This window comes from Heptranchias perlo, chromosome 12 (genome assembly GCF_035084215.1).
Source record: "Heptranchias perlo isolate sHepPer1 chromosome 12, sHepPer1.hap1, whole genome shotgun sequence".
Lineage (NCBI taxonomy): Eukaryota > Metazoa > Chordata > Chondrichthyes > Hexanchiformes > Hexanchidae > Heptranchias > Heptranchias perlo.
Genome location: NC_090336.1, coordinates 17,565,814 through 17,583,667, shown reverse-complemented (window position 1 = coordinate 17,583,667; position 17,854 = coordinate 17,565,814). Strand labels below are relative to the sequence as shown.

The 17,854-nt window shown below is 43.0% G+C and overlaps 1 protein-coding gene across 3 annotated transcripts in view; it reads left to right on the top strand.

The window, feature by feature from the left end:
- The window catches only part of ighmbp2 (immunoglobulin mu DNA binding protein 2), a 67,422-nt gene extending 50,332 nt beyond the window's left edge, over positions 1-17,090 (top strand). For 2 of the 3 annotated variants that reach the window (XM_067993708.1, XM_067993710.1), the window contains exons 11-16: positions 707-825; positions 2,410-2,504; positions 5,108-5,231; positions 13,368-14,306; positions 15,234-15,418; positions 16,404-17,090. In XM_067993708.1, the coding sequence (XP_067849809.1) occupies positions 707-825; positions 2,410-2,504; positions 5,108-5,231; positions 13,368-14,306; positions 15,234-15,418; positions 16,404-16,598 (1,657 nt within the window). In that variant the 3' untranslated portion in view covers positions 16,599-17,090. Of the gene's footprint in view, positions 1-706; positions 826-2,409; positions 2,505-5,107; positions 5,232-13,367; positions 14,307-15,180; positions 15,419-16,403 lie in introns of those variants that run through there. The other variant, XM_067993711.1, reaches the window with a different exon arrangement.
- Positions 17,091-17,854: the final 764 nt, after the last annotated feature.

Genomic DNA, 17,854 nt, shown 5'->3' with positions numbered 1-17,854 from the left:
TGGATCAAAGGCAGGTAAATGGAGTTGAGGTACAGATCAGCCATGATCAAGGGGCTGAATGGCCTACTTCTGTTTCTATGTTCCTATATCAGTTCTTTGTCAGTTATTAAAATGCAAAGCTTGGTTCAGCATTTTCCATGTAACTTAAAATGCTCACTTGTGGGCTTTGCACCAGTTACATCTCTAATACAAACCCCATCCTTTCTGGTTTGAGATTATCCCTTTCAGCTGATTTGCACATAATGGGTGCAGCCTGCCACTTTCAATTATGTTTGTTTCTGGTGTAAGGTGACACCTTGGTTATCCAGCTGACTTGTGACGGTGTGTGTGTGTACCAGGCTGTTTAAAATACTGCCTTTAGATCAAAACACGTCTCTGAGAATAGCTCAGCCAACTGTGAGGCGATGAACTGAGGAGGAGGGAGGTGGGATGAAATTATTTTCATTCTTTCCAAGCTTCAACGGCTAATAAAGACATCAGTGCTATCCAAAAATTAATTGCGTGCTGGCAGAATGTTTCTGTAGCAATTTTAGTAAAGCAGACCCTATATACACACACATATGCATTTCAATTAATCATCTTTATTGACTACTCTGTGTGGGCTGATTTCTCTGTTACAGTAATACAAGCCTTTTTTTTTGGATGACTTTTTTTAATGCAGCTGTCGTTTTGCTGTGTTATTAACTACTGCTCCCATAATTCTTAGGGATCTGCCTGGGGTTGCTTCCACGGAAGAGACAAAGATTCCACTGCTTCTAATAGACACCTCAGGGTGTGGCCTGTTTGAACTTGATGAAGAAGATGAACAATCTAAAGGAAATCAGGGTACCGTATGAATAATGGGAGAGAGGAGGTTGGGAATAATCACACGGATTTAGTTTTCTCCAGTATAACTGGGCTGTTGAACAGAGGTAGCTTTCCTGGAACTAAAAATCCTCCACGCACCAATTTTTGTGAGTTAATGCATTCAAGTCAAATTCCTGTCCATTGTGTCATTTTGACCAGATTTATTTTGGACCTGTAATTGTTCACACACCAAGTTCCTGAACTGAGCCAAACGTTTGGACTTTTTGATGGGATTTTTTTCCTACGTGAAATCTTGAACTGATTTAAAAAGAAGAGTATTACCATTTTTTTTAAAGTTTGTTCTTTGTTTCTGGTCAACCTTGGCAAGGGCATCAAGTGTCATCAACGTAATGTGGAGCATGAGTCATAAATGGGCTAGACAAAGTAGGAGTAGCAGATTCCCTTCCCTGAAGGATGTTATTGGACTAGTTTTTACAACAATCTGGTTTTCATGGTCATTTTTTTTTTCTGGCACCAGCCCACCAGTGACCAGATTTAGCACATTCAATTTCACAACTTGCCATGGTGGGATTTGGTTTGCCAGTTCCAGTACCAGAGCCACTACATTACTGTATCTCTCTGTCATAGTTTTCAGGAGCTCTGAATTATCGGGTCACAAGTGAAGTTGCAGTAAAGCCAGGTCAGCATTAGCAGCCATACCTTTTTAATGAAAATCATCAATCTACAACGCATCCCTGCAATTGATTTGTAATTGATCATGTGTCATGCTTTGGAATTTTTTAACCATGTTTCCACAGAAGGAATCAGGGATGGTGGGGGGGGGGAGAGAAATTGCATTTAAGGTTTCTGTCTTAACTTATGTGAATACACTGTGTTTTCAAAAATAAAAGATGCTGAGAAGAAAGGTGGTTTAAAATGCTAATAGGTTATGCTTTAATGTTGTGGCCCACAACTATAAACTAGAACACCTCACATCTGCTGCATTGGTCCAGGTCCCAAACACTTATCAGCGGGTCTCTATCAGGCTCTTCTCTTGGATTGTGATTACAGGGAGATAAAAATGCAGTGACCTGGATAGTCAGTCAGGTGTTTAAGCAGAAAGCTTCCAGGACAAACTTTCACCAGGCTCAAAGGGAGACGACAGGATGGTAGTTATTTTGTTTAAGTCGAGCAAGACAACTCGCTGCTATTGGGAAGCATAGTGTGTTTGTTATTTTGTATTGTTACACAAAGACAACTTGTACTGATTGAATTAAGTCTGATCATAATTGTTGCTCTGTTCACTTGACCTGAAATAAAGTGGCTTAACTGTTCACATCTGCCCTCGTCTTGCCAGATGTTTTCTCAGTCTGTGAAAAGATTGGAGAGATACTTGGGGCATGGGACGATAGACACAAATATCCAGTTCAGATTGCGGGGGTACTATTGTTACATCCTTGGGTTACTCTATCGTATAGGTAGATATTGGGCAGCGTGAGTCATCTTCGGCATGTAAGGTGTTTGGGATCCACTTACAGAAGCAACTAATGTCACTGAACCCGACAAGGTATCTATGGAAGACCTGAATTTGTAAAGTCTTGACTCGTACTGCTTTTATTCCAGGTGAGGTTCAAATTGTGGCAATGCACATTCAAGCCCTGACTGAGGCTGGTGTCCACCCCAAGGACATTGCTGTGATAGCACCATACAATCTGCAGGTAAAGTTCCTGTACAGGCGAAGCAGGCATTTGGTTTTTAATTTCTAACACTGAAATGTTTTTTTTTAAAGACAGTCAAGTTGTAAAAGTTCAATCTTTGTTTGTAAGTAATGAGAAACATGACGTGTTTGGAATGTGAGTTTTGTGGTCCAATTCCTAAATTTTCTGACTGGGTGCAGTTCACACCCAAATAGCTTGAAAAAGGCATTACACTGACCTAAAGTGAAGTATGCAGTTTGCATCCAATTTTCTGCACTCGGTTGACTATTGTAGCTTGAGATTCAGATTTAGACATGCGTAAAGAATACACTACTGTAGGGGGCATGACACTGAGGGTAAAATTTAAAAGGAGTAGATAATTAAAGATGGTGTCAGAATAGGACAAAAATCCTTATGAAAGGCACAGAAGGCATTTCAACCCATTTGCTAAAGCTACAGGGGGAGTGAACGACATAAATGAAGGGACAGCAGATTCAAGCTGTAGGTAAGAGTATGCAGGCAAACGATCTCCTGCCGAAGTGGTTGTGAGGAAGATGGGCTTTCTAACCACTGCATTACACCATCCCCATAGGTCAGCACTGCAGCATGTTGGAGGCAGGTTTCAGACCTGAGTGCAATATTAATAACCCTGGATGTACCAGCCTGTGCTGCAGATGCTTTTGCAGCAGATGGTATATCTCTGCATCTGGCTCTCTGATGACCTGGACTCTGAAGATAGTTGCCCATAGTTCTTCCTAGGTTGGTGTGCCAGGGCCTGAAGGTATGGTTGGCTGCAATTGTCAGGCTGCCACCAATCAGGCTGTGCGCTCGCTCTTCTTTCATACAGTGCCACCTGTAGTGCTTCTGAGCAAGTATCCAACATTAGCTGCACATTCACATATCTCAGTGGTGCCACTGAATCTGCTGTACCAGTTTTCATTGAGAATAGGAGCCTTTATGTGCACTCATCCTCTGCTAAATTGTGTCCTGTCCACAGGAAGTTGGGTGTGATGCCAAGTGGGCAGTGATATGAACATACAAAAATGACGGGCAGGAAAAGACCAACCAGTCCAGTAGCCTGCCCCACAGTCGTGATGCCAAAAGCATAGTGATTCGACACTCCTTATCCACCTCCTGGGAGTGGCAGGAAATATGTAAAAACCCAAGACAACTTGGGCGGGGAGGGGGGGGAAGATCTGAAAAATTCTTCTGACTCCCATAGGCGATGGAAACTAGCCAAGGAGACCACATTGACCATGCTTAGCCCTACCCTTGTGTAAATTATATGCATGGCCCTGGTCTTCCCCCAATCTATCAAATTGAAATTATCAATAGCAACTTAGTCTAGCCCTAATATATATATATATATATATATATATATATATAAAATCAGCCTGAAGTCTACGTATCTGTGAAGTGAATCGACACACTTTTTTAAGCCTTTCAGAGTGAGTAAGGTTATTTAAGCAATCATTCTTGTGGCCCTCCTCTGAACCTTTTCCAAAGCCTCTATCACCCACCATATGAGGGGACCAAAAAGTGGATGCAGTGTTCTAAATGTGGTCTAACCAAGGTCTTGTATAAGGACTAAATGGTGTGCCTTGTTTTACATTGCATATTTCTGTTAATACAACCTAATACCCTATTTGCTTTGGCTATGGCTTCTCAACATTGGTCACGAACCTTTAGAGAGTCATGAACTAGAACGCCAAGATATAGTAGCAGATTGCAACAGATCTATGCCCACTTTTGAATCGGCATCATCCAGTTTGTGCTTGAAAATTGGGAGATCATGATTGAAAAATTGAGTCTCAACACAATCTTTTTAAACTGTCCTGTACGGTGTCAATGTGAATATTTATATTATAGCACTGGTCATCCACAATTTTATTTTTCCTCTTTCTCCCCTAACCTCTCCTGAAGATATTAACTCCTTACTGGAGTGAGGTTCTGTGGGCACCGAGCACCCTCCAGTATCTCGTCCAAGTGGCCATTATACATGTGTGAGCCCAGACGTTGACTATTGGCGAGCTATTTGACCGTGTGGTGCACCACAATCGAGCCTGATTCTACTTTCATCTGACATTCACATGTGCACACCACTGAGGTTCAATGTAGTAATTCAGCTACTGCTCTAACTGAGATCAGCACATACTGGGGTATCAAACTTGGGACCTTCCTGGTTTGTATGGCTTTGTAACACACCATGCACTAAGCCATTGCATGAGCTGGCAAATCTGACCCCTGATAGAGTTCTGAAGATAGGACAGCAGGAGGCTGGTGTGCCAACATGTCTAATGGAGTTTTAGGGCATGGCTTTATCTCTTTTAAAAAGAAAAAAAAATCCTTCATAAAGTGGGATCCCAATCTTGCCAGTGTTATGTGAGAGATGCTACATGGGTTAGAAATGGGAGCCACGCTAACTCCAGGCCGATCTTGTGCTTCTCCTGGCGGTCAGCTGAAGAGTGGTGTAACAGAGCTGGAAACAGGTTGGCTTCCCATTCTTTCTTGTCTGGGGAAGGAATAGCGGAATCTATAAGCCAAATTATAATGGGGCCGGAGGGAATTGCAGAAACTGGAGCTGATCGTGTTTTTTTTTAACAATGAGATTGTTTGTGAAATAGGTACAACTCCTGAGAAAAGAGCTGTCTAGCAAGCATCCAGAGCTGGAAATCAAGTCTGTGGATGGCTTTCAAGGAAGAGAAAAAGAGGCTGTTGTTTTATCGCTAGTGAGATCCAATCGGAGAGGTACGTGCTATTGGCCTCACTTATGGTACACTGCTGCATGTCTGTCATATAGTAGGTCCAGAAAAATAATTCCTTTTGGAGTCCATGACACTTTAGCACAAAATGCTGAGCTTTGGATGAGTTTATTAATATTGTAGTTGGTTCGTAAGTAGTTATTTAGGTGTTGTGCACGTGCCTGAGTGTGCGCAGTAGAGGAAAAAAAACAAAGAACTTGCATTTATATAGTGCCTTTCTCGACCTCAGGATGTCCTAAAATGCTTCACAGCATAACAGTGAAGTGTAGTCACTGTTATGATGTATAACAGTGCACACACTAATCCAGTGTTGTTATGATGTGTGAGCTGGAGAGTTAAGTGGAAAGAGGAAAGGAAACTGCCCAAACATGGCCTCCAGCCTCACCATCTCTAATGCTGCATGTCCTCCCTCTACTAATGAAGTCGATGGTCATGTCCCCAAAGTCCTTGGCACTGTCACCATTATCCTGTGGTGGAGTAGAATCAATTTCACAGTTTTAATTCACGTTACTGGTGGAAGATTTGTAACTGTTTCATCTACTGGCAACTAAATGTAATAATGTGTGCCAAGATCTTGAATTGTCTCTTTGAGGCATTTATTTTACTATTGCATAGCTCAACACTTCAATGTGGTTTCTGAGCTATCCAACGAACTGCTGTATTTTGATTTTTACATAGGTTTAGCAGATTTCTTAAGGAAAGGTCGTGTCTGACTAACTTGATTTGAATTTTTTGAGGAGGCAACAAGGAGCGTCGATGAGGGTAGCACGTTTGATGTAGTCTGCATGGATTTTAGCAAGGCTTTTGACAAGGTCTCACATGGCAGACTGGTCAGGAAAGTAAAAGCCCATGGGATCCAAGGAAAAGTGGCTAGTTGGATCCAAAATTGGCTCAGTGGCAGGAAGCAAAGGATAATGGTCGACGGGTGTTTTTGTGACTGGAAGGCAGTTTCCAGTAGGGTTCCGCAGGGCTCAGTACTAGGTCTCTTTTTGTGGTATGTACCAATGATTTAGACTTAAATGTAGGGGGCATGATTAAGAAGTTTGCAGATGATACAAAAATTGGTGGTGTAGTTGGTAGTGAGGTGGAAAGCTGTAGACTGTAGGAAGATATCAATGGACTGGTCAGGTAAGCATAAAAGTGGCAAATGGAATTCAGTCCGGGGAAGTGTGAGGTAATGCATTTGGGAGAGCAAACAAGGCACGGTAATACACAATAAATGGGAGGATACAGAGAGGTGTAGAGGAACAGAGGGACCTTGCATGTTCACAGATCCCTGAAGGTAGCAGGAAAGGTAGATAAGGCTGTTCAGAAGGCATACAGGATACTTTCCTTTATTAGCCGAGGCATAGAATATAAGAGCAGGGAGGTTATGCTGGAACTGTTTTTAAAAAAAAAAAACGCTGGTTAGGCCACAGCTTGAGTACTGCGTACAGTTCTGCTCACCACATTACAGGAAGGATGTAATTGCACTAGAGAGGATACAGAGGAGATTTACAAGGATGTTGCCAGGGCTGGAGAATTTTAGCTATGAGAAAAGATTGGATCGGCTGGGGTTGTTTTCTTTGGAACAGAGGAGGCTGAGGGGTGATTTAATTGAAGTGTATAAAATGATGAGGGGCCTAGATAGAGTGGATAGGAAGTACCTATTTCCCTTAGCAGAGGGGTCAATAACTGGGGGCATAGATTTAAAGTAATTGGTACAAGGATTAGAGGGGAGCTGAGGAGAAATTTTTTCATCCAGAGGGTGGTGGGGGTCTGGAACTCACTGCCTGAAAGGGTGGTAGAGGCAGAAACCCTCAACTCATTTAAAAAGTACTTGGATATGCACTTCAAGTGCCGAAACCTACAAGGCTACGGACCAAGAGCTGGAAAGTGGGATTAGGCTGGATAGCTCATTTTCAGTCGGCACAGACACAATGGGCCAAATGGCCCCCTTCTGTGCCGTAAATTTCTATGATTTTGTGCGCCACAGTCACGATAGCACAGCACTAAATGTGATGGTAAAGTCTGAATGAAGAGCAGCTGTATTCAACAGGGACTCTAACTACATTATCTTCATAGCCAGACTGGGGCTGGCAGCGTAGGAGCACCATGATAGCTCCAGAAACACGATACGGCAACTTAAAGCACAATGGGGCCGTGTTTGCAACATGGCCGGATCTCCTCCCGTTCTTGAAGTCTCCCTCCAATTGTGTGCCAGCTTCTCCTGCAAGAAGAGTGGGTTAGTGTGTGCCCTGTTGAAGGGTTGTGAAGATGTGTGCGGCAACTTAGCAAAGTATGTATGCTGAGAGATAAAAGCAGCAGGGTGGGCAAGAGGGGGAGAGTTGTGTTGAGTGCAGACGGAAGGAGGTGTACCGTAGTGTCCTGTTGTGACTGGAGGAGAGGCTTGTGAAGTGGGAGAGGGGAGGATGGCTAAAGTCAGATGTTGCAAGGCTGTGTAAAGAGCAAGAGCGATGTGGAGAGGAGTCTTAGCTTGGCAATCCCGGTATCATCATTAAATTTCTTCATGCACTGCAATTAAGTCCTAGGAACTATGCTGCTTGCATTGAATGCCCAGCCACCGTTCTCCACTGCTGCTGGCTAATTTCTGGACAACCCGTCGGCCATTTAAGAAGCAGCAGCTCTATTGGAGATCCTGCCCTCCCAAACGGCCAGCTGCCTATAAGCAGCGCAATTAGCGCTGGTAGCTTGCCTCCAGTACTTAAATGAGGCCCAGACGCACGCATTGACTGGGAATCCTGCTGATGACATTGGGTGCCCGTAGCCCGCCCAATTTAACCACGACAAAAACCAGCCCCATCGTGCTTTAAGTTGCCGTATTGTGTTTCTAGAGCTATCATGGTGCTCCTACGCTGCCGACCCCAGTCTGGGTATGAAGATAATGTAGTTAAAGTCCCTGATGAATATAGCTGCTCTTCATTCCGATTTTACCATCACATTTAGTGCTGTACCATTGTGACTGTGGTGCTCAAAATCTACTAAAATTATTTAAAATCAAAATACAACAGTTCATTGGATAGCTCAGAAACCACATTGAAGTGTTGAGATGTGCAATGGAAACATAAATGCCTCAAAGAGACAATTCAGGAGCTTGGCACACATTATTACATATAGTTGCCAGTAGATGATACAGTTACAAATCTTCCACCAGTAATGTGAATTGAAACTGTGAAATTGATTCTACTCCTCCACAGAATAATGGTGAAAGCTCCAAGGACTATTATCCAATTGTGCGAGCAATTGAATTACCTCCTCTGTTCTTGATGTTTTCATTATTATTGATACTTCTGAGGTTTAACAAAAAAACACCATGTGCAGTTGTGGCTGAGGCCATGTTAGCTGCCAATTACAATTGTGAGAACTGGATTGGACTCCACTGCAATGCTTCCTGCAGTTGAATAGCTTGCTGATGCTGCTTGTCTAGGTTCACACAAAGGGCACAGGTGCCTGTCGAGCTGTGCCCCAGCAAGTAGTCAATGCCTTCAAGAGTAAAGAATATCACGAACAACGATGGACAGGAAAAGACCCTCTGGTCCATCTAGCCTGTCCCACGCAACTGCGATGCCTTGTGCATCACAATATATAGACTCCCCATCCCACCCGAAAACCACGTGATCTCCTGGAGAGGTGAAAAAAACAGGTTTTAAAAACCCAGGCCAATTAGGGGGAAAAGAATCTGGAAAATTCCTCTCCAACCTCCTTAGGCGATCGCAACTAGTCCGGGAGACCTCTCTGGCCCTGATTAATGTCATGCAGTACCTACCTTTTCATACGAGGTGATCTCCGCCCCAGTCATAAATTGGTTGAAAGTGAAGAGATAGGGGAAACATGTGCAATAAATAAATACCCGGAAGCCGCGGGACATTGAAATTAATCTCCTTGTGTTGGGAGTCACGTGGCCCATTTTGTACGTCTCACTACTCCTTGTATAGTGTTTTGTACATTGTTTTAAAGAAGTCACCAACAGTGCTGGATCAGTCTACACACCATTTTTAAAAAGTGCGCATGTTCACTATAAAAGTTAATCTTCTCAGCCTTGTTTTTGGCAAGTAGAGTTAATTTGAATGCATTGTTTCTAGGCCCCAGCACAAGGTAATAAATCAGGCTTATTTATTCCGCCAGAGATCGACCCTCAGCTACACATTATTGATCACACCGGAGGAACTGAATATTAATTCAGCAAGATGCAGGGCTGTTCCTCAGGAAAACATCAATTGATTTGAGTCTTTGCTGGGGGAGAATTAAAGCTTTTAACATTATTTATTGGAAACAATATTAAAATGATTTCAAAAATGACATTTTAATTTGCATACAATTTTTTTTTTAAAGTATTTGTGTAGGTTGTAGATAATACACTATGTATTTGAAATAACTCAACCTTTATACAGTAATGATATATAATTTCTGGTAAATTTCAGTGGATGTGAAGGAACAATGTAGAAATTTTTAAAAAAAAATGCTGCCAGGGGCCACCACCTTGACATAAATTTTTGTTGCAGATATGTGATTTTATCCCTTTCAAAGATCAAATGTTACTTGCCATGCGTTTTTCTTTTAAGTTACAAGTTCATTTTCTCAGTATAGACTGCAGGTTCCAGTAGGTTGTAAACTGAGTGGTGCAGTGGCATATTACTGCAGACTGATGGGATGAAAGTCTCCTCTCTCTGCTGACTAGAAGTAAAGGGAATTAGGGGTTACGGGGAGCGGGCAGGAAATTGGACATGAAGCTGAGTTCGGATCGGTCAAGGCCCTGTGGGTGGCGGAGCGGGCCCAGGGGCTGAGTGGCCGGGTCCTGTTCCTACTTCTTGTGTTCTTTAGATTTGAGGTTAGGATCAGATCAGCCGTGATCTTATTGAATGGCGGAGCAGGCTCGAGGGGCCGATTGGCCTACTCCTGCTCCTATTTCTTATGTTCTTATGACTAAGGGTTCTATTTGGAACATGTTTGGGCAGTCCCAGGTCTTAAAAAAAAGTGTCCTATGTTTAGCATTAATTAGCACTAAATCTCGCAATGTGGCTGGTATGGGAAATGAAGAAATATTACACTGGTGTAGTAGGGTTGATTATGGCTGAGAAACATCATCGAGGTAGAATAGAAGGAGGTTTACTCTGCATCTGACCACTGATAGAATCCTCGACTTGAGGTGTTTGGCCCTCACTTGGGTGGTAAAATTCAATTGTTACAACTTGCAACGGGAAGGAGATAGTTTTGGAAACTGATCAGTTTATGGGCTGGGGCCGGTCAGAACAGGTGCAGCAGAACTGTGGTTTTTGCTAATGTTTGGTTTTCCAGTGTTGCACCTTGTTGTCTGAGTAACTGCGCAGCCTCTCCGCCTGGCCTAGTATGACCCCGATTTCTCTGCTCTTCCCCTTCCTGCTGCAGAACTGCTACATGACTTTGACTTCTCCATACAAGGCCTCGCCCCTTCCTATCTCTGTAACCTCCTCCAGCCTGACAACACTGAGATCTCTGCATTCCTCTAATTGTGATGTGGAGATGCCAGTGATGGACTGGGGTGTACAAATGTAAGGAATCTTACAACACCAGGTTATAGTCCAACTGTTTTATTTGAAAATCACAAGCTTTCGGAGGCTTTCTCCTTCGTCAGGTGAGTGTCGAGGCTCATTGAAAATTACCGCCTATATAGTCATAGAACAATGCCTGGTGATTACAGACAATCTTTCCAACTGCCCGTTATCAAGGCCATCAAATTAATTGAATAGTATTCAGACAGAGAAACCTTAGATATCCCAGACAACTGAATATACAAACGGCTAGAACCAAAGAGAGAGAGAGAGAGAGAGGGGGAGAGAGAGAGAGAGAGAGAGAGAGAAACATCCGAAAGGAAGAGAAAGAGAGAGAATGACCAGTTGTATTAAAAACAGATAACTTTTTCTTCCCCTGGTGGGGTTACGTGTAGCGCGACATGAACCCAAGATCCCGGTTGAGGCCGTCCTCATGGGTGCGGAACTTGGCTATCAATTTCTGCTCGACGATTTTGCGTTGTCGTGTGTCTCGAAGGCCGCCTTGGAGAACGCTTACCCGAAGATCGGTGGCTGAATGTCCCTTACTGCTGAAGTGTTCCCCGACTGGGAGGGAACCCTCCTGTCTGGCGATTGTTGCGCGGTGTCCGTTCATCCGTTGTCGCAGCGTCTGCATGGTCTCGCCAATGTACCATGCTCTGGGGCATCCTTTCCTGCAACGTATGAGGTAGACAATGTTGGCCGAGTCACAGGAGTATGAACCGTGCACTTGGTGGGTGGTGTCCTCTCGTGTGATGGTGGTATCTGTGTCGATGATCTGGCATGTTTTGCAGAGATTGCCATGGCAGGGTTGTGTGGTGTCGTGGACGCTGTTCTCCTGAAAGCTGGGTAATTTGCTGCGAACGATGGTCTGTTCGAGGTTGACAGGAGGGTTCCCTCCGAGTCGGGGAACACTTCAGCAGTCAAGGACATTCAGCCACCGATCTTCGGGTAAGCGTTCTCCAAGGCGGCCTTCGAGACACAAGACAACGCAAAATCGTCGAGCAGAAATTGATAGCCAAGTTCCGCACCCATGAGGACGGCCTCAACCAGTATCTTGGGTTCATGTCACGCTACACGTAACCCCACAACTGTTTTTAACACAACTGGTCATTCTCTCTCTTTCTCTTCCTTTCGGATGTTTCTCCCTCTCTCTCCCTCTCTTTCTTTGGTTCTGGCCGTTTGTATATTCAGTTGTCTGGGGTATCTAAGGTTTCTCTGTCTGAATACTATTCAGTTAATTTGATGGCCTTGATAACGGGCAGTTGGAAAGATTGTCTGTAATCACCAGGCATTGTTCTATGACTATATATGCGGTAATTTTCAATGAGCCTCGACACTCACCTGACGAAGGAGAAAGCCTCCGAAAGCTTGTGATTTTCAAATAAAACAGTTGGACTATAACCTGGTGTTGTAAGATTCCTTACATTCCTCTAATTCTGCCTGCTTGCGTATCCCTGATTTCCTCCGCTCCACCATTGGCAGCCATGCCTTCAGCTGTCTAGACTCCAAGCTCTCCCTAAACCTCTCCGCCTCTCTGTCTTTCTCCTCCTTTAAGAAACTCTTACTTCTCTTTGTACCTCTTTGACCGAGCTTTTGGTTACCTGTCCTAATATCTCCTTATGTGGCTTGGTGCCAGATTTTGTTTGATAACGCTCCTGTGAAGCGCCTTGGGACGTTTTACACTGTTAAAGGCGCTATATAAATGCTAGTTGTTGTCAAGTAAAAAAGCAATTGTAGTAACTTAAATGTTCAAATACAGAAGAAAGAAAAGAGAGAATTTGAATTTATATAGCATCTTTCATGATCTCAGAACATGCCAAAGCACTCCATAGCCAATGAAGTACTTCTGAAGTGTAGACACTGTTATAATGTAGGGAACCGCAGCAGCCAGTTTTGCACTGAGTAAGATCCCACAAAAAGCATTGCGATAAATGACCGGATAATCTGTTTTCGTGATGTTGGTTGGAGGATAAGTGATGGAGAACTCTCCTGCTCTTCTTTGAATAGTGCCATGCATCTTTTACGTCACCTGAGAGGGCACACGGCCTCAATTTAATACCTTTTCAGAAAGGACGACACCTCCAACAGTGCAGCACTCCCTCTGTACTGCACTGAAGTGTCGAGATATGATGTGAAATGGAAATACCACACTGGGACAGCAGTGGTGCTGTTCAGAAGCTGAGGCTAGGGTGCATTGTTTGGACAGATTAATGCAGCTTTACTCTGCATCTCTTTTCCCCCCCTCCTCAGCCGTTAACTAAGCTGAGACTCTTTGATACTGATACAAAGCGGACATTCACCAGCAGTAATGTTCCTCACTTTGAGTCCTTCTAGAAAGTGCGCCGATGAATAATTGAAACCCATTGGGATAGAAATTCGTCACGGGCGGTATCGCATCAACCACCCGTTATAGGCCCCACCTGATATTTGGTCCCATCGACTTCAATAGAGCCGATTATCAGGCAGGGCCTATATTGGGCGGTTGATGCGAAACCGCCCATTTCGCGCTACTGCCCAGGATAAATTTCTACCCGATTGCCTCCTGGACAAGTCCTTTTCTTGAGTTTAATCATATTTTGAATCCTGTTGTCCAGGTGAGGTGGGCTTTCTGGCTGAAGACCGAAGAATAAATGTCGCGGTTACTCGTGCCCGCCGCCACTTGATGGTGGTCTGTGATGCGCGCACGGTCGGCACTCACCCGTTTTTGAAATCCCTGGTTGACTACATGACTGAACGCGGGGAAGCAAGAACTGCATTTGAGTACTGCGATGACATTGTGTCCGAAAACTATTCCCGGCAAGCCCCTCAGGCCGAGCAAAGGAGAACAAAAGATTCTTCAGGAGCACGGAGAAATGACGGGAGCTCATCCAGCGACAAAAGTACAGCAACTGCAAAAATACACAAAGACACGGCAAACCGATCCGCTCAAAAGCCCGAGTGCAGAAAGAAGGCTGCAAACAACGATAGTGACTTAATGAAGGAAGAGGATGGCAGTTCAGCAGTATTAGGTAAAACTTCCAAATCTGTAATTGTAAAAGATAACTCCGAGAAACTTCAGGAACAAATAATGAGATTTATAGAGGATAGCGCAAGGACCAAGTTCGAATTCCCTTCGTCCTTGAATTCTCATGATCGGTTGTTGGTCCACCAGATAGCAGAAGAGCTTGGACTTGAGCATTTTAGCATTGGCGAAAGCAAAGACCGGTTTATTGCCGTGGCCAAGTCAGGTTTTTTGGAAACTCAAAGACAGTTCGACAGTCAATCAGGCCAAAAGATGCCGGATGTGCCTCAGAAATCCAGCAATCCAGTCTCATGCATTCCCGTGGATAAAGGAAAAGAATGGACTCATACCGAAAAGGAAGGTCCACAGGACTGTGCCCCTTGTGAGTCTCAGTCTAAGCTGGATTTAAAGACCCTGCACATGGAAAGGATGCAGCGGGAACAAGCTAAACGAGAGGAGAAGGCAAAACAGAAGCAGCACTCTGGCACTACTGCTTCTCTGAAGTCAAAAAATAAAAAACCTGCAGAAAAGGGTATGTACTATTGTTTCTAAAAGGAATTCAAGGCACGAGTTATTGATTTAAAAAAAAATTTAAGTAATAATCGACACTGCAGTAATTATTGGATGAAAGCTCTCATCTTTGTGAGCTGGAGTAGATATTTAGTTCTGAAAGGATGCTAACAGAGTTTGAGATATTTTAGAATGCCGTTATCGCTTATTTGTTCTTGAGAAATCAAATATTTCCCCAAAACCTTAATCTAGTTTTTCGAATCCATTTCTCTCTCCCTTTTTTTTTAATTTAGAGATACATTGCTGAATCTGTTTAAATTAACAAAAAGTTGAATAGATTTTTTTTTTTTCTTATCATTGAGCTGGTTGATATGGCCCAGTACTCTACAAACCTTTAGTCAGCTCTGCCCAATGTGGCCACTCCATGTTTTGAATGAAAAATAGCAACTCCTGCAAAACGGGAGTTTATCCAATGCAGAATCCACATAGTACTCTTGAGATACTTGTATCATTCTTAAAATTACTTTATGTCTTAGAATAATCAATAGCACATTAAAATAATTTTATAGAACCTTCAATTACAAAAATAATGGCCTGGCAGTGTAACACAATTAAAAGAAAATTTGTTTTGTTCTGTTTTTAATCAGTGTCTGCTTTCGTTAACTGGAAAGTAGTTGCAGGGCTATTGGCTGCATTTAGTTTTATGAACACAACATTAACCTTATTGCAAAGTTCCCACACTGTACCAGGATGGTGACAGCGCTTGTAAGAACGCTTGGAATATTTTTATTAATTAGACAGCCCTGAAGTGTGAAAATCCATCCTGCTTACAGTGTAGGAGCTTTGCAATGTGGCTATGGTCTGTTGATATTGGATTTTCAACCATTTTACTGTAGATAAGATGGGATCAAGCAAAGCAATCCTGCAGCTCAAATTGCTTGTTTAACAGGGAGAGCCTCAACTAAAGGAGAAGCTGCAAGTGGTACAGAAGAGGATTTCGATGCACTCATTGCTGCGTCAATGAAGGCGGATAGTGTTTGTGCTTTTTTAAAGTGCAAAGGAAGTATTCTCACCTTGGGCCAGCACTGCATCCACTGTAACAAACGCTACTGCCTCAGCCATCACATCCCAGAGGTAAGAGCTGTGTACAGCGAAAGCAAGTGCTAACGCATTCACTTCAGCAATGTTTAGAATGAAATTGTTGATCAGATTACTGAAATGACTGGATGGGTCTAGTTGTTGGAACACCATATTTTAGTAATATAAAGACTCATCGCGTAGTCTCCTACTCTTACTCATTTTTCCCAGGACTTCAAAACTTTTTTTTATATGCATTCTGGGGATATGGGCATCACTGGCATTGCCAGCATTTATTACCCATCCCTAATTGCCCTCGCGAAGGTGGTGGTGAGCCGCCTTCTTGGACTGCTGCAGTCCGTGTGGTGAAGGTCCTCCCATAGTGCTGGTAGGTAGGGTGTATCAGGATTTTGACCTCAGCAACCATGAGACACCACAATATATGTCCAAGCCAGGATGCTGTGTGACTTGGAGGGTAACTTGGAAGTGATGGTGTTCCCATGCAACTGCTGCCATTTTCCTTCTAAGTGGTGGAGGTCGCAGGTTTCAGAGGTGGTGTTGAAGAAGCCTTGGTGAGTTGCAAGTGTATCCTGGAGATAGTACACACTGCAGCCACAGTATGCCAGTGGCGGAGGGAGTGGCTGTTTAAAGTGGTGGATGGACTGTGACGCTCCTTATCTCCCTCTGTCCTCCTATCTTCCTACAAATCTACAGGCTTTTCAAATCCAACTTTGGAATTGCCTGATTACTGTTTAATTTATCTCATCACCTCCCCAACTCCCGTTCACCCAAGTAGGGGACCTGCACAGTGAGCTGTGGCCCTTCATTCTCAAGTTTTTTTAAGTTGACAAGTTTAGGTGAATAGTTTAAATCTGGTCTTGCTCGTGTCATTAATTTTTCTTGCGTTCAGAATGCTGTAGACCCCTATGTCTTCCACCTGTTTTATCTGCGTGTATCCCCTATTCGTTCTTGATTAATCAGTAGCTTCTGCCTTCATTATCGTGTATAATGCAAGATTCTTGCACTTTTGTCCCACTTCTAGGTTCATGGCTGTGGTGAGAACGCCAAAGTTCACGCCCGAAAACTAATCAGCAGAGAAGGTATTCTATATGCAGGCAGTGGCAGTAAGGACAACTCATTAGATCCAGCCAAGAAGGCCCATCTGCAGAGAAGACTGGAAAAGAAAATTGATCAGTTAGCTAGCCAGCGAGGTGTCAAAAAGGAGAAGAAAAAATAAAAATTGAAATGGTGTGCCAAAAATTCTAAATTATTTAAATGGTCTAAATATGTGTATTTATTTCAAAAGGCTTTCTTGTATTATCAATTCTAGAAGAGTCGTAAACACAAGTGTCAGTCGATCAGCAATGGAAATAACCCTATTGTAATTATGAAAGATGCACAATTTTGATAACTTTGTAGCGGGTGTTAGATTGTGTAGCAAAGATGCTACTTGGGTGCGGAAATTAATCTTCCTTTTTCTGTCAGCAGCTGTTAAAAACAATGGGAACAGTGAGAAGATTTCTGCACTGTAAATGACTATCCCAATATTTCAGTTGCTGATTCCACACCATCGTTTGGGGATTGCTCTGTAAAAGTAGTGTTATAATGATGGATTGCTGGACTAGTAATCGATTGTGATGTTCGCTCTTGATTGGTCATTTCTATTGCTAATCACTGACTGTTTACAGATTTTTAAAGTAAGGGAAAATAAAACCATAAGGACTACTGATTTCCAGATTCCTTGCCGATCACTAAATATATATTATAAACATTTTGTCTAGTGTATCCAACACACACTAGATGTCACACAAACTTTTTTTTTCCACAAAAGAGAAAAAGCCAGTCATTTCATGCTGGTCTCTTCTAACCTAGAGCCAGAAATGTAAAAGTTACTGATTGACCTCAGGATGTTTACAAGCTGCCAAAGTTGCCTATTTGACCACTTCCTCATGGACCTAAAAGGGACAGGTTAGGTATGTAACTAAACATAACATCAGTGTTGCAGACCCTAGATTATCCTTGAGCAATGGCACAGGAGATCCGCAGGTAGATAATTATCCACTAGCATCATATAATTGATAGCGAGCACGTTAACTGTTTGTCTTTATATCAGTGTGAAGACATGGCCAATAGTCGGCTGAGTGCATCTTACTAATTCATATGGAAAAAAATATTGAATATTGGGATTTAGAATCTCTTTTTTTCTGTTTAAGTGTAAGATATCATGGTTAAGTGGAAGGAATATAAATGTGTATAGTTTACCAAAAACTGGGCATTTTTGGTAACTAACACTTTTATAAAATATTACGTTGTGTTTTCTGGGTAATTTCAGGGGCGAGACTTAAAGTCTGTGCTTCATGAGGAAATTGTTCTGCGAGTGGCTCGACTGTAACTGCAGGCATTGATCAATGGCAATGGAAACAGGCCAAATGATGCTTGATGGTCTCCCTATCCCAACATGTCTTGCTTACCAATAGTATCCAGGTAGAGTAG